At 42.1% G+C, this 16,613-nt stretch overlaps 1 protein-coding gene across 1 annotated transcript in view; it reads left to right on the forward strand.

The window, feature by feature from the left end:
• The window catches only part of CWH43 (cell wall biogenesis 43 C-terminal homolog), a 52,224-nt gene that overhangs the window by 4,301 nt on the left and 31,310 nt on the right, over positions 1–16,613 (forward strand). The window contains exons 3-7 of the mRNA XM_068975645.1: positions 2,166–2,286; positions 2,640–2,794; positions 5,606–5,807; positions 7,603–7,691; positions 15,031–15,288. Of these exons, the coding sequence (XP_068831746.1) occupies positions 2,166–2,286; positions 2,640–2,794; positions 5,606–5,807; positions 7,603–7,691; positions 15,031–15,288 (825 nt within the window). The remainder of the gene's footprint in view (positions 1–2,165; positions 2,287–2,639; positions 2,795–5,605; positions 5,808–7,602; positions 7,692–15,030; positions 15,289–16,613) is intronic.

Here is a 16,613-nt window from a genome sequence, read left to right on the forward strand (position 1 = left end):
AAGTACTAGTGGTAAAAAAAAAAAGTAAGAATGTGAGGTCATGGAGAAAAAGTTTATAAAACAAAAATACCAGACTCCAGTCTGGTTGAATCTGTAGCTGAAAAGTACTGCCTGTCTTGCCCTTTTGCTATAACACAATTGGTTTCTCTGAGTTTTCCAAGTGGCATTTGTTCATGAACCAACCATGCTGTGTGTATTTCTTCTGTCTAGGAACAGTGACTGAAATCACTAGGAAATTCACCTTCCATTTTTCTGTGCATCAGTCCCTGAAGAAGGCAGAACATGGTTAGTGAGTGTAGCAAGCTCTGTGGTTACCCACAAAGATCTGAAGCCCTAAAGAGCAGTGGGAAAGACCACTGGAAAATGCATCCTTTTAAAAGATGGTGTCTGTAGGAATGAAAAGAAATATCAAATGATCATGAAATTTTCAGCTCCAGAAATAAGAAAGATGAAACTTCCTACTTCCAGAGTATATATAGTAACTGAGTTAAACTATCCTTGGCTTACAGAATTCTTTTATGATGATGGCCTAATTACACTCCGTGGTTGGCTTTATGGGGTGGATCTATCTCATCAGTGCACTTTTTTGTTGCCTTTGCTCAGTGCTGCCTGTGGCAGCTTTACCTACAGAGCTGCTCACCATACAGTTTCTGGGACAGTTTTTTGTTTTCAGTCTAGTTCTGGCCCAGTAACTTCTGGAGGCTGTAATATAATAGGAAACAACTGGAGAGTATGGTGTTTGAGATACTCCTTGTTGTTCCCCTTTCATCTCCTTTCTCCCTGAAAACCCATTACTTGAGTAAAGGGTAGAATTGTATTTGAGAAAGGGGAGTGGGTAGGAAGGTGACTCAGATGTGGGTTAGGAAAGTGACTTCAGGATGAAGAAACCAGTTTGTGTCGGATGCTCTTCGAGGTGTCCATTGAGTTTGATGATGCTCAAGAGAGGCTGAAGTAAGTCATGCTTTGCCTTAAAACTCCCTTTTCAGGTACCTTTTTTTGGGGGGACTTCAGATACTTCCTAAGAAGATGAAACAACGTTGTTTTTCGCAGAGGCTGAAGGGATTCTTACACAACTGCAAAGATGATCTGAGTGTTACATGCTGTCTCACTGCCTTTCCTTCAGATATTTTAGGTTAATCAGTACATAGTTAGCGATTAAACCATTAACTAATTCATACTATTGGTTGGTCAAAAAGTTCATTTGGTTTTCTTTAATGAAAAATCCAAATGAACTTTTTGACCAGCCCAATACAATTAATTTAGATTAGTTTTGATCTTAATTACTTTGACTCACTAAAATAGCTCTGATTAAAAAGATAGACAATATTAAGTGTTGACAAGAATATCAAGAAGCTGAAATCCTTACACATTGCTGATGGGAATGTAAAATGGAGCAGTTGGTTTGGAAAACAGTTTGGCAGTTCCTCAGAATGTTAAACATAGTTGTCATATGATCCAACAACTCCACCCCTTGGAGTTAGACCCAAGAAAAATGGAAACATTCGCATAAGACCTGGTACGTAAATGTTATAGCAATATTATTCATAATACCCCAAAAGTGGAAACAATCCAAATGCCCATCAATGGGATGAGTGAATAAACAAAAAGCAGTATATCCATGCAATAGAATATTATTTAGCCATAAAAAGGACTGAAGCCCTGACATATGCTACAACATAGATGAACTTTTTAAAAAAAGTTTTTTATTTAAGTTTAGTTGGTTTACAATACAGTGTTCATTTCAGGTATAGTTGTGCAACTTTGTAAACATATTAAGAACCACTGACATGGGGATGATCCAGAGAGATGATATGGGGTGGGAGGTGGGAGGGGGGTCCAGGATTGGGAACTCATGTATGCCCATGGCGGATTCATGTCAATGTATGGCAAAACCAATACAGTGTTGTAAAGTAAAATAAAGTAAAAATAAAAATTAAAAAAAAAAGAACCACTGAGTCATACATCTTAACACAGTGAATTTTATGGTATGAATAATACTGCAATAAAAATGTTCAAAAAGATTTATACATACACATAATTATACATTAACTCTGTCTTCCTGAGGGTAAACATGGTATTAGACACAACAGTTATCAAAGGCAGATCATTAACTAGTAGGGCATGCTTGCCAGAAATGTTTAGCTCTCCTTAAAATTTGTTTGTAGGTAGCATCGCCTCCTTCCAGGCTCCAAATGCCAAACTTCGGCTCACAATCCTTGCACTTGGTCTGTCTTCGTCACTGGTGGTGCATGCTGTGACGTGGTGGACAGGAAGAGGCTTGCAAAGGTACAGTTTGCATCTTGTGCCTATAGGCAAACAAGTGTGGTCGGTTACCAAAGGGAAGTTGGGACCGGGCTTTCCAAGTTACAGTTTTTAGCTTTCAGAAAGGCCTTGTCGAAGTCTCATTTTTTTTCCTTTTCACAAAACCAGGATGTGAGTATTTGTCATTACTCTCAATAATATTGTGAGAATGGAGAAATTATAATGAGTTGCCTAGGTAATGGGCTATATAAAGGCTAAGTTGTGTAGATTACCAACAAGACTACCTCATACTCCTGTGACACTGTGAAATTCACAATGGAAGGAGTACACTGAAACCACTCACAAAAAAGTTGTTAAAAATATTTCTATACTTACAGGTACTTCAGAATCTGGGGATTCATTTTAGGACAGATTCTTCTTCTTGTTCTCCGCATTTGGTACACGTCACTAAACCCAGTCTGGACTTATCAGATGTCCAACAGAGTGATACTGACATTAAGTACTATTGCCACACTTGATCGTATTTACACAGGTAAGCATAGGCCCAGTTTATTTAGGGGTTTTTCTCTCTTGCACAGTTTGTTTACCTTTCTTATCTGAATGGCACACATCTTGGAAAGATAAAATGAGTCTTTCTGCACTCTGTCTCCATGTCTGCTTTTTCTCCCTCTGCAAGAGTAGCTGGCCTTGGAAGTGGACTATTATCTGAGCAGAAGGCACCTTTTCCTTGGCAGCACAGAGGGTGACAGTAACCGTTCGTCTCTGGCTCGTCTCATTGTGGAGTGGGAAAGTAGACCCAGGCCTCACGTTCCCTGCTGGCTTTCAGCTCTGTCTTCTCCTCTTTCCCTCTGAACAGGGCTTTCCAGGACGAGATCCGTCAGGCCTCTGCCTCCACACTGACCCCAGCCCATCTGTAACACTCTGAAAAGTTATTTGTTAGCAAGGGCCTTTAGAACTGCATCAGTTCAGTTCAGTCGCTCAGTTGTGTCCAACTCTTTGCAACCCCATGGACTGCAGCACTCCAGGCTTCCCTGTCCATCACCACCTCCCGGAGCTTGCTCAAACTCATCTCTAACGAATCAGTGATGCCATCCAACCATCTCATCCTCTGTTGTCCCCTTCTCCTCTTGCCTTTAATCTTTCCCAGTATCAGGGTCTTTTCCAATGACTTGGCTCTTCGCATCAGGTGGCCAAAGTATTGGAGCTTCAGTTTCAGTCCTTCCTATGAATATTCAGGACTGATTTCCTTTAGGATTGACTGGTTTGATCTCCTTGCAGTCTAAGGGAGTCGAGTCTCCTCCAACACTGAGAACTGCATGAATTTGTTCTTTTTTCTCTTGGTTTGTGTTTTGCACCACTCCCCCCACCCACCCCGCCCTACCCTTAAGTCTGAAGATATTTAAACTCCAAATCTAAAATGTAAAAAGAAAGGAAATCCTGAACATTCATGTGCGTACGGGCTAAGTTGCTTCTATCAAGTCCTACTCTGTGCAACCTTATGGACTGTAGCCCACCAGGCTCCTCTGTCTGTGGGATTCTCCAGAATACTGGAGTGGGTTGCTGTGCCGTCCTCCAGGGGATCTAACTGACCCAGGGATCGAACCCTTGTCTCTCATATTTCCTGCATTGGCAGGCAGGTTCTTTACCGCTAGCTCCATGGATATTCATACCACGTTTCGAATCACCTGTCCGGAGCTTACAAGCAAACTTGCACGTTTGCATTACTCGCTTATCTCCAGACTTCTGAAGAAAAGGAAGAAATGTTGCTAGATTTTACTTAACTTGCTCCTGGCTTTGTGTGTAACTCTCAAGGAGTCACTATATTTCTGTAAATACAAGGAGAAATCTCACAGGTTAATGAAAGTTTAGAGAGTTTGGCTCACCATGAACAGAGTTTGTTTAACTCCTCCAATTTTGGTAAGAAATGGGGGTGGTGGGAAGAGGGGAACATCATGCATGTAAATTGATCAAGAGACCTTGATGTTGATTAGAACATTTAGAACTCAGTTTTCACGCCCTAATATATGTTTTGTATTTTATAAAATGCTCACATGTGAAGTAGAAACTCAGTCAGCAGACTTCACAGGGACAGCCTGATAAGGATCTGGATTCAGGGTATCCCTTACATTTCTGGACTTCACATTTCTGGAGTTTTCTTCTTTCTCGCTTCTGTTTTACATTTTTGTGGCCCAGTTGTTAGCCCCTTCCTATTTTTGCCTTGTGCCCCATTTACAAAGTTCAACTCCTTCCCAGCTTTCCTAGGATAGCTCATCATCCCTGGCAACGTTTTTTTGGGGTAGTTTTATTGAAGATTTGCTGCGCCTTGTGGGGAGAGTCACACACCATAGTGTGTAGCAGTGTTGTTACTCGGGAAAGTCAGCTTAAGCTGCTCTCTTTTCCAAAGACTGTCTCCTTGGCCTTCGGGCCCTTGGTCACCATCTGTCTTCAGCACCCTCTCCCTCACCCCCATAGCTCTCAGCTCTGCTCGTCCTCCCCCTCACTCCTTGCTGGGCAGAATGGCTTTCTTCCTGCCTATGAAATCATGCTTTCATTCCCACAGGCAGACTCTCAGGTTTCTTTCTGTCCTGAAGTAGGCTTCCCAGTGTCGCGAACCATCTGCCCAGCAGGCTCTCTGTTCCTATAAAGGCATTCTCTTGCCAGCATTTTCTGCAGCTGGTACATTTCTGTATGTGAAGTCACTAATGCAACAAACAGACCTCACTGTTGAAACAGTCCTAGGAAGTATAGTAGAGTAAAGCACACAGATACTGGCTAGGCTCTCTCTGCCAGCTGTGTGATCTTGGATCTGTTTTCTCTGGGCCTCTCAGTTTTTCAATCCGTGAAATGGGGTTAGTAATAGAGCCTACCTCATAAAGTTGCTGTGAAGATTAAACGAGTTTATGTGAGGGGCTGGCCACAGTAACTGCTCAGTCAATGCACTGTTAACACTCTGGGGGCTCAGAGGGTTAGATGAGGACCTTGTTCTTTTTGGGGAGAAGCAGCCTGGTATACTGGGAATGTTCCATTCCAGGTGGACTGCATTTGTTCCCTGAACTTACCTTTCACTTTTCATACACATAGTTTAGCTCATAGCTGTTTCTTTCACATGAAGTACATACCTTTCTGCATTTTCAGTTGTCAGATTCCAAAATGATTTATTCTCCTGAAATCCTGATCTAGCCTCCCACAGCCTGCCTCCCGGCATGTTCTACTTGTTATGGGGTCTCACCTTCCCCTCTAAGTAAGCTCCCTGAAGCCACGTACAATTGCCTACTTGTTTGAAGTCGGCTAATATAGAGGGTAAATCTCTGTGTAACTGACCCTTTTCTGTTTTTCATTCTAGATGGTGCCTGCTGTAAACCTCAACAGAGGAAGAATGGTGCGGCAGCCAAGGCAGTGGTTTCTGGTCTGAACTGGTTGTGGGCAGGCGCTGCCTTTGGCAGCCTCATGTTCCTCACCCACTGGATTTTTGGAGAGGTGTCTCTTGTCTCCAGATGGGCAGTGAGTGGACACCCCCATCCAGGGCCAGATCCGAACCCATTTGGGTGAGTTTGGGTTTGGAAGCCATCCAGAAATTGACTGGTATGGTTGAACCCCTTGCTCCTCTGTGTGAGCAGCTAGGCAAGCATGACATTACTGTGTACTCTGGAGACGGAGGCACTTGAGGGCTGTTTGCCCCTGCGCTGAGGGAATGCTGGGCGGTGACAGGGACGATTGAGGACTGTGTGTGGCCAGGTGAGTGGCCCCTCTGGACTGGGAGCATGGGAAGGGAAGGGCTCTTTGTTTGCAGACGCATCCCAAGCCCCTGGGACAGAGCCTGGCACACAGTAGGTCCTCATCAACGTTTGTCATTGACTTGGAGATAGACAGTGATCAACCGTGTCCTCTCAGGCCTTTGCTGTCTTCTGAACACCCAGGGCCATCCTTCACCTTAGAGGGTGGGAGCAGGCAGGAGTGCGGCCGAGAGCCTCACTCCAGGGCCGGAGGGCCTGTTTCAGATTCTTTGTCCTACGTGGGCGGCTGTGTCTAATATCCAGCAGGTTACTCAAGTGCTCTTTTCCCCAGTATCCTCCTCTGTGAAATGGGGATAATTATAGCATTTACTTTGGGCTTCCCTGGTGGCTCAGACAGTAACGAATCTACTTGCGATGATGTAATCCCTGGGTTAGGGTGATCCCCTGGAGAAGGCAATGGCACCCCACTCCAGTACTCTTGCCTGGAAAATCCCATGGACGGAGGAGCCTGGTAGGCTGCAGTCCATGGGGTCACTAAGAGTTGGACACAACTGAGCGACTTCACTTTCACTTTTCACTTCCATGCATTGGAGAAGGAAATGGCAACCCACTCTAGTGTTCTTGCCTGGAGAATCCCAGGGACGGGGGTAACCCCAATGGGCTGCCGTCTCTGGGGTTACACAGAGTCGGACATGACTGAAGTGACTTAGCAGCAGCAGCAGTTTATGTAAAAATCTTCAAACAGTTCCTGCTAACTAGTAAGCACTCTATGTTTTTTAGTTTATTTATACTATAGCTACTTCATTGAGTGCTATGTTGTAATTTCCCACTAAAGTTTAGTTAGTTTTTTTAATATTATTTTTTTAATATTATTTTTATATATTTATTATTAAAATTTATTTGGTTGCACTGGGTCTTTGTTGCAGCATCCAGGATCTTTAGTTGTGACATGCAAACTCTTAGTTCCAGCATGTGGAATCTAGTTCCCTGGCCAGGGATTGAAACTGGGCTCCCTACACTGGGAACGTGGAGTCTTAGCCACTGGACCACCAGGGAAGTTCTGCTTAGTTCTTTTTTTCCTCCCCATCTCCTACACGTTTTTGCCAAAGTAGTTAAAGAATGAAATAGTTTGTGGTTATTTTCAAAGACACACAATTTATAATTATTTATCAAACTCACCTCAGTCCTAGGAAGGCAGAAACTATTGATAACTATTGAGGTTGAGAAAAAAATGAAAAGAAGTACACTAAATAGAAACTATTCCCAGTGACTTTTTCTTTTTGACTTTGGCAGAGTCATTTAAAATGTCCCATAGCCAATATGAACTATAATGGTCTGGTCTGAGAAAGCTCAGTTACTTTGTTTACATTGACCATGAAAGACTGCAGATGTCATTTGTGACAAGTCAGAGGTGCTCTTATGTCAGTGTTCTGAATGTTACACTGTTTCCCAGTGGACTTTCGTGGTCTCATTGGTTGTTTCATACTCACCTTGTCTCTTGGATGTGCCTAGAGGTAGAAGATACATTTCCATTTTATACTTGGGGCAATGGAATAGTAACAGCATCAGATAGCCTATAACATGTCATTTTTTTTTTTTTAAACAGAGGTGCAGTTCTGCTGGGCTTGGCAAGTGGATTGATGCTCTCGCCTTGTTCATGGTTTCCGGGTTCCGGTTTAATCTGGTGGATTACAGGTGTGTGGTTTCTCTGTAGAAATGCTTGGTTGTCCAATTTACTCACAGGTACATGCCCCTGGGGTGGAAGGAGATGACCATACAAGCCTGTCCCAGTGCGGGTGGGACAGTCTCACAAGCTGCAGCCCCTAGAACTCAGATGTCACCACGGTTACCAGGGGTTACTGGCTCCAGGTTCTTGCTTCCTCCTCCTCATTTTCCCACTCCTCCTTAGGGGTGTTACCTGCCTGATGATGCTGACATCCTCTCCCCCGTCTCCTAGATGACTTATCTGGGTGCAGATGTCTGTAACAGTTTTATTGACGGTCTGAGGAGATGGAGGGTTGGACATGCCACGTGGCCAAACCTCTTCTTCTGTCTTGCTTCTCTGGTTTTCAGGAATGCCCTCTTTTGGGACGTCACAGTGAAGTTCAATTTCCCTTTCTTTTGTGTGGGTAACCAGTTTCACCCCTCACTCTTCTGTTCAGCCTTGGGAGAGTCCATGTTTGTTTATTCAAAAGCCTGTACCCTTTCTGCCCAGTCACGTCCTTTAGGATGATAGACTGTTGGTGAAGACTATCATATTTCCAGAACCATCTACTTATCTTTTTTTAAAGGTTTTTTGGTGTGGACCATTTTAAAAATCTTTATTGAATTTGTTACAATGTTGCTTCCGTTTTATGTTTTGCTTTTTTGGCCCCAAGGCATGTGGGATCTTAGCTCCCCACCCAGGGACTGAACCCTCACCCTGTGCATGGGAAGGTGAAGTCTTAACCACTGGATGGCCAGGGAAGTCCCTGATCTACTTATTTTAATGACTGTGACTGTTTTGTTACTGTGACTGAATTATGCCACTCTTTCTCCTTCCTCTTAAAAGGTGGGAATGGTTAGAGTCAATTTTAGTGTTAAGTTAAAAAATATATATATCCACTCTGTGACAGTGCAGATGCTGTTTGGTTTATGTGAACAGAGATGTCCATATACATTTTAATTAAGCAGGTGATTCAGAGTTTTGTACTAGATGCTGGGTATGGGTTTGTGAGATAACATGTAACGATAATGGAAGACAAGGTTTAATAACCTCATAGGTGGTGGTGGTGGTGGTGGTTCAGCCATTAAGTCACGTCCAGCTCTTTGCGACCCCATGGACTGCAGCAGTCCAGGCTTCCCTGTCCTTCACCAGCTCCCGATACGTTTCTGTACACCCTCAGTGCAATTACGCTTGCGTGGAGGCCTGTGTCAGCCAGGAGGCTGCTCAATTCCTGAGGTTAACCAGGCCCGCATCCTCCAGGAGCTGTGTGAGCAAACAGTTGCAGTCATGTTGAGCTGGCTTTACTTGTTTGTGTATTTTCAGGTAGACATTCCTTAAGGGAACACTTGGTATGAATATAATGCTAGGAGTAACCTTTCTTCTCATCAAAGAAATGCCTCCTGTGATTGTGCACAAAAATGGCCAGAGAACCTTGTCAGTGCTGACTGTGCAGTGAGCATATATAGCTTCTTAATCTGTATGCAGTTAGGAAAAAGAACATGAAATGAATTGAAAGTTGTTCATGCCTTTTCTCATGGCATAGGAGTAAAATGTTAATTGAGCATGTAATTAGCAGCGTCATTTTAAACCTGGGAAAGCTGGGGTCCACAGAAACATAAAGAACAAAGCCTTGAACTTATAGTTTTATGCTTATATTTATTTCCCCAGATAAGTAAACATAGCCTGGTGCATTAAACCTAATCTAGTTTGACTAACTTTCTGAAATATTAAATAAAAGGCCCTAGGGGCAATCCGATTTAAGGCTTCTAATGGCTATTTGAGTAGAGAGGAAAGCAGGGCTGTAATTCATGAACTCTATCGCCCTCTCTGCCTGCTCACCTGAATTAAGTTGGAGCTCACAATTATCCGGAGACAGTGTGCACTTTTCACCATGATTCATCTCTGGAAAACATCTCAAGGTAGAGTGAAGAAAAAGAAATCATATATTTTCATTGTACAGTTTAAGTTCCAACTGGATCTGAGTATAAAATTCATTTTGGCAATGACCAATAGAATTTCCCAAATGTGAAGAGACAGGAATTTTATCTTGATGCCAATTAAATTAGTAAAATCAAAGTTCTATTTTAAAATATATCTATGTCCTAAATGCATTGATAGGACCCCAGGGTACTATACAGAATGCTTATAGTTTTATTGTATGAGGAACTTGGTCAATTGAAAATGAACATGTTGGTTATTATAAATATCATTGGAATATTCAATTACTATGAATTCTGCTTGTTGTCTTCAGTTCAGTCACTCAGTTGTGTCCGAATCTGTGATCCCATGAATTGTAGCACACCAGGCCTTCCTGTCCATCACCAACTCCCGGAGTCCACCCAGACCCATGTCCATCAAGTTGATGGTGCCATCCAGCCATCTCATCCTCTGTCATCCCCTTCTCCTCCTGCCCTCAATCTTTCCCAGCATCAGGGTCTTTTCCAATGTGTCAACTCTTTGCATCAGGTGACCAAAGTGTTGGAGTTTCAGCTTCAACATCAGTCCTTCCAGTGAACACCCAGAACTGAACTCCTTTAGGATGGACTGGTTGGATGTCCTTGCAGTCCAAGGGACTCTCAAGCGTCTTCTCCAACACCACAGTTCAAAAGCATCAATTCTTTGGTGCACAGCTTTCTTTATAGTCCAACTCTCACATCCATACATGACCACTGGAAAAACCATAGTCTTGACTAGACCGACCTTTGTTGGCAAAGTAATGTCTCTGCTTTTGAATATGCTATCTAGGTTGGTCATAACTTTCCTTCCAAGGAGTAAGCATCTTTTAATTTCACGGCTGCAGTCACCATCTGCAGTGATTTTGTAGCCCCCCAAAATAAAGTCGGACACTGTTTCCACTGTTTCCCCATCTACTTCCCATGAAGTGATGGTACCAGATGCCATGATCTTAGTTTTCTGAATGTTGAGCTTTAAGCCAACTTTTTTACTCTCCTCTTTCACTTTCATCAAGAGGCTCTTTAGTTCTTCTTCACTTTCTGCCATAAGGGTGGTGTCATCTGCACATCTGAGGTTATTGATATTTCTCCTGGCAATCTTGATTCCAGCTTGTGCTTCCTCCAGCCCAGCGTTTCTCATGATGTACTCTGCATAGAAATTAAATAAGCAGGGTGACAACATACAGCCTTGACATACTTCTTTTCCTATTTGGAACCAGTCTGTTGTTCCAGGTTTCTCAAGAGGCAGGTCAGGTGGTCTGGTATTCCCATCTCTTGAATAATTTTCCACAGTTTATTGTGAGCCACACAGTCAAAGGCTTTGGCATAGTCAATGAAGCAGAAATAGATGTTTTTCTGGAACTCTCTTGCTTTTTCCATGATCCATTGGATGTTGGCAATTTGATCTCTGGTTGCTCTGCCTTTCCTAAAACCAGCTCGAACATCTGGAAGTTCATGGTTCACGTATTGCTGAAGCCTGGCTTGGAGAATTTTGAGCATTACTTTACTAGTGTGTGAGATGAGTGCAATTGTGAGGTAGTTTGAGCATTCTTTGGCATTGCTTTTCTTTGGGATTGGAATGAAAACTGACCTTTTCCAGTCCTGTGGCCACTGCTGAGTTTTCCAAATTTGCTGGCATATTGAGTGCAGCACTTTCATAGCATTATCTTTCAGCATTTGAAATAGCTCAACTGGAATTCCATCACCTCCACTAGCTTTGTTCATAGTGATGCTTCCTAAGACCCACTTGACTTCACATTTCAGGATATCTGGCTCTAGGTGAGTGATCACACCATCGTGATTATCTGGGTTGTGAAGATCTTTTTTGTACAGTTCATCTGTGTATTCTTGCCACCTCTTCTTAATATCTTCTGCTTCTGTTAGGTCCAGATCATTTCTGTCCTTCATTGAGCCCATCTTTGCATGAAATGTTCCCTTAGTATCTCTAATTTTCTTGAAGAGATCTCTAGTCTTTCCCATTCTATTGTTTTCCTCTATTTCTTTGCATTGATCGCTGAGGAAGGCTTTCTTATCTCTCCTTGCTATTCTTTGGAACTCTGCATTCACATGGGTATATCTTTTCTTTTCTCCTTTGCTTTTCACTTCCCGTCTTTTCACAGCTATTTGTAAGGCCTCCTCAGACAGCCATTTTGCTTTTCTGCATTTCTTTTCCTTGGGGATGGTCTTGATTCCTGTCTCCTGTACAATGTCACGAACCTTCATCCATAGTTCATCAGGCACTCTGTTTATCAGATCTAGTCCCTTAAATCTATTTCTCACTTCTACTATATAATCATAAGGGATTTGATTTAGGTCATACCTCAATGGTCTAGTGGTTTTATCCACTTTCGTCTTATTTTGGAGGACTCAGACTCAAACAAAGAGAGAGGCAATGGCACCCCACTCCAGTACTCTTGCCTGGAAAATCCCATGGATGGAGGAGCCTGGCAGGCTGCAGTCCATGGGGTCGCGAAGAGTTGGACATGACTGAACGACTTCACTTTCACTTTTTACTTTCATGCATTGGAGAAGGAAATGGCAACCCACTCCAGTGTTCTTGCCTGGAGAATCCCAGGGACGGGGGAGCCTGGTGGGCTGCCATCTATGGGGTCGCACAGAGTCGGACACGACTGAAGCGACTTAGCAGCAGCAGCAGCAGCCTCAAACAAAACACTAGTTAAGCTACATGGTTAAGAGAAATAGGCAAAGTAACAGTGTATCATATGCTCCCACTGGTGTACAAAAAGGGAGGAAAATGCACACATGTGCCTTTTTCTTCCCGTGCACAGACTGTCTCCAGGAGGATGGCAAAGAAAATGCTAACATTGGTTGCCTTCACTAAGGGGAACTCATAGGGGACCAGGGGAACTCTTTTTCACCTTTCAGATTTTTTGGTTTTGAATTTATAACTGTAAAAATACAATTTTAGTGGATTGAAAAATATGTAGCCTGTTTAAAAATAGAAATGAAATTAAAAAATGAAAGTGATCACTGTCAAGGGTAATTTGGAGAGAGATTTTCTTTCTCTTCTTTATAGTAAGACAGATGCAACAATGTCATAGATTAAAATATCTAATTAGGACTCATTTTTTAGAAAAACCGTCATTGTAAACTGGTAAACTTGGAGCTTCCCTGTTTGCTCAGCTGGTAAAGAATCTGCCAGCAATGTGGGAGATCTGGGTTCGATCCCTGGGTTGGGAAGATCCCCTGGAGAAGGGAAAGGTTACCCACTCCAGTTTCTGGCCTGGAGAATTCCATGGACTGCATAGTCCATGGAGTTGCAAAGAGCTGGACACTACTGAGTGACTTTCATTTTCGCTTAAATTGGTAAACAGAAAAACTCCCCCTCCCTAATAATCAAATAGGGCTTCCCTGGTGGCTCAGGGGTTAAAAGCGTCTGCCTGCAATATGGGAGACCTGGGTTCGATCCCTGGGTCGGGAAGATCCCCTGGAGAAGGAAATGGCAACCCGCTCCAGTATTCTTGCCTGGAGAATCCCGTGGACAGAGGAGCCTGGTGCGCTACAGTCCACAGGGTCGCAAAGAGTCAGACATGACTGAGCGACTTCACTTCACTAATAATCAAATAAATGAAAATCAAAATATGCTATAAATTTCATCATTAATTTGGTAAAACTTATTAGAAAGAAATGCTTTTGGCTGCATTTCTGGAGGAAGTGAGAACTTCAGAAAACTCTCAGGAAAGCACCACAAGTATTGACTCTTTAAAATGCTTTTGTCTGCTGACGTGGTAGTTGTACTTCTAAGAATCTTTTTAAGAATTATTTTAAGGAAATAATCAGAGATGTAGTGAGAGATTAATTGACAAAGAAAGATGTTCCTCACAGTGTTGAAAGCTTTCTAAATGGCCGTCAGCAGGAAAATGATTGTTTATTTTTTGTTGTATATTTATCCAGTGGAAGAGTATATATACATAAACATGTTTTAGAAGAAAAATATTAATGACATGAAAAAAAATGTTCCTGATATAATGTCCCACAAACAGCAGAATATAATCCTTACTATGTGGCTTGATTCATTTTTTTATGTAAAAATACTTCTGTATATATACAGAAAATGACATAGGGGAAATATATAGGCGTATTAGCTGGGATCATCTTATCTCAGTCCTAGGTGATCCTTAATTGCTTCTTTACAGTTCTGCATTCTTAAATTTCTTTCAGTGAATAGGCTTTACATTTGTTTATTTCAAATTAAAAAAGTTGTTATTAAGATAACCATGTTAAAAATTTGAAGGCCTAACTATGGAAATAAAATCTGTGGGTTGTAGCGGGCCCTGCAGTCTGGTTCTCACATTCATCCGAGTGCTGTTCTTTTTGAAGTGGGGAAGGACAGTCACATGGCACTGTGATGGTGCGGGTGGAGCTTGCTGCTGGATGAGAGCCATGGGGTGCTAAGAAGGGGGCTGGATCCTCTTCCTGGAATTCTTGCCCCAAGCAGTCAGAGGCTGCTGTAGATGTCTTTAAAGGGTGGGTCTCTATTATGTATAATGTTGACGGAAATGTCCAATGTCTAGAAAATATCATATTCTGTGCAAAGGCGTTATATTGATGGCTCCAGTAATGGAGTGCTGTGCTGCCATCTCAAAGCCGATTTCATAGAAATATGGAGAAAGGTCATATTCCTTCAGATCTGGCTCAGTGAATTAGCAAACATTTACTAAGTGCCTCCAATGGACCAGGCAGATTCCACAGCCCCCCAGCACCTCAGAGGCTGATGTGTGCATGAATGTACTGCCTGCAGAACTATAAAGCAGTGAGTCCAGGAATGGAATCTCAGTCACGGCTTCTTTTAGGACTGTGAGATTGAGAAGGTCAGTTTATGTATTGTGGGTTGACAGGCAGCATTTAAATGGATGGAACCTGCTTTAAAAAAGTTCTTAACAAAAATGTTTCAGAAACTACCCTGACTTTACCTGTTTTCTAATGTCCTAGATTTGGCTGGTTAAATTAAATTAACATATTCTTGGTATTTCAGATAATTTCTTTTTTTTTTCAGTTTTTGCTATACGAATTTTAACACAACCTAACAATGCCTTCTTCTGTTCCACTGCTCCTCTCAAAGACCTAGCACTGGACTGAGATTTTCTGGATCCACAGTCCACCTCCAGCTGTGCAAGTAACTAGCTGCATGACCTTAAGCAAAGCATATTAACCTTGCCAAGACCTTAGTTTCTCATCAGTCTAGAAATTGAACCAGCATGCCCCCTGAGGTCCCTTCTGGCTCTAAATAGTCGTAAAGTGGTCATCCTATAAGCTTATTATTCTTTTCTTTCTTTTTTTTTTTTTTTAAAGAAAATGGAAGAGGCTATTACTGCTTTCCTGTCTGATTAGTTTTCTTTTTCTCTCTCACAAACAGGAGCGACCTCGGCAGCAGGACTCCTTTACCTGCCCACGTGGGCAGCCGCTGTGTCTGGCTGTGTGCTTGCTCTCTTCACGGCATCCATGTGGCCTCAAGTGCTTGGACACCTTATTAGCTCAGACTCAAGCCCTGGAAAAGCCATGACCACTGCCATGATATTTTATATTCTAGAAGTATTTTTCTGTGCCTGGTGCACAGCTTTTAAATTTGTCCCAGGAGGTGTGTATGCTCGAGAAAGATCTGATGTGCTTTTGGGTAAGTACATTTGAAAGGTCTGGATTCAAGTCACTACTCAAACATTCCTTTCAGGACTGACTGGGATATGCACTTTACACGACTGAGTAGAATAAATAGGATGATTTTGCCTTTCTTATTGAAATAGACTCTTTTGGTTAAAAAAAAAAAAAAAAAACTAGAGGAATGTCTAAATTACTATTTAAAAAAGAAATTTCTTGGGACCATCCAAGCGGTTCAATGGTTAAGACTCCCTGCTTCCACTTCAGGGGGTGCAGATTCAATCCCTGGTTGGGGAACTAAGATCCCACATGCTGTGTGGCTTTCAAAACATGTAAGTTAAAAAAAGAAAAAAATTTCTTAGTTCATCGATGACTTTCAGTAATATTTATTACTGCAAAGGCCCTGGAAGTAAATTTGTTGTTGTGTAGTCGCTGAGTCATGTCTCACTCTTTTGCAAACCCATGGACTATAGTCCTCTACCCATGGGATTCTCTAGGCAAGAATACTGATATAAATTGCCATTTCCTTCTCCAGGGGATCTTCCAGGCCCAGCGATTGAGCCCAAGTCTCTTGCTTGGCAGATGACTTCTTTACCACTGAGCCACCTGGGAAGCCATTGGAAATAAATAGCTGTGAAAAAACCAAGTTTAAACCATAATAAGGTGTAAAAGAGGTCCATGAAACACTGTATGATATGATATGTAAGGAAAAAATATGAGCATGGTGCTCACATTGCTATTTTGATGGTAGGCTTGTAAATATGTACATAGGAAGTATGTTTTTTTGGTTCTCCTGAATTTTATATGGTTTTTATTTACTCTGTTTTTATCAATAAAATAGATTTTGCATATGTGAATCTTAGTGTAAATGATAAATGATAAGTGAAATGTAAATGATAAAATCATAGAGTACATATCTTCCATTTCAATGATTATGACCTTACATACCAAAATTAAAATTTCATAGGCTTAGCTCAGTTTAATATTTTAGAAATTGTCTTCTGGCAGTAGTGAAATTGCTGATGTGTACCAAGCAGACACAGATCAAATATTGCCTGTCATTTTAGTTTTAAGTAAAACATGTCTAATGCCTCCAAGATGAAATCATTGAAACATTGAGGAGATAAAACACATTTTAATAAGGAATTCACTGGTGGCTTAGATGGTAAAGAATCTTCCCTCAATGCCAGAGACCTGGGTTCGATCCCTGGGTCAGGAAGATAAACCCTGGAAAAGGAAATGGCAACCAACTCCAGTATTCTTGCCTGGAGAATTCCATGGACAGAGGAGCCTGGTAGGCTACAGTCCATGGGCTGTCCAACAAAAACTTGGACATGACCAAGC

This window comes from Capricornis sumatraensis, chromosome 7, assembly GCF_032405125.1.
Source record: "Capricornis sumatraensis isolate serow.1 chromosome 7, serow.2, whole genome shotgun sequence".
Lineage (NCBI taxonomy): Eukaryota > Metazoa > Chordata > Mammalia > Artiodactyla > Bovidae > Capricornis > Capricornis sumatraensis.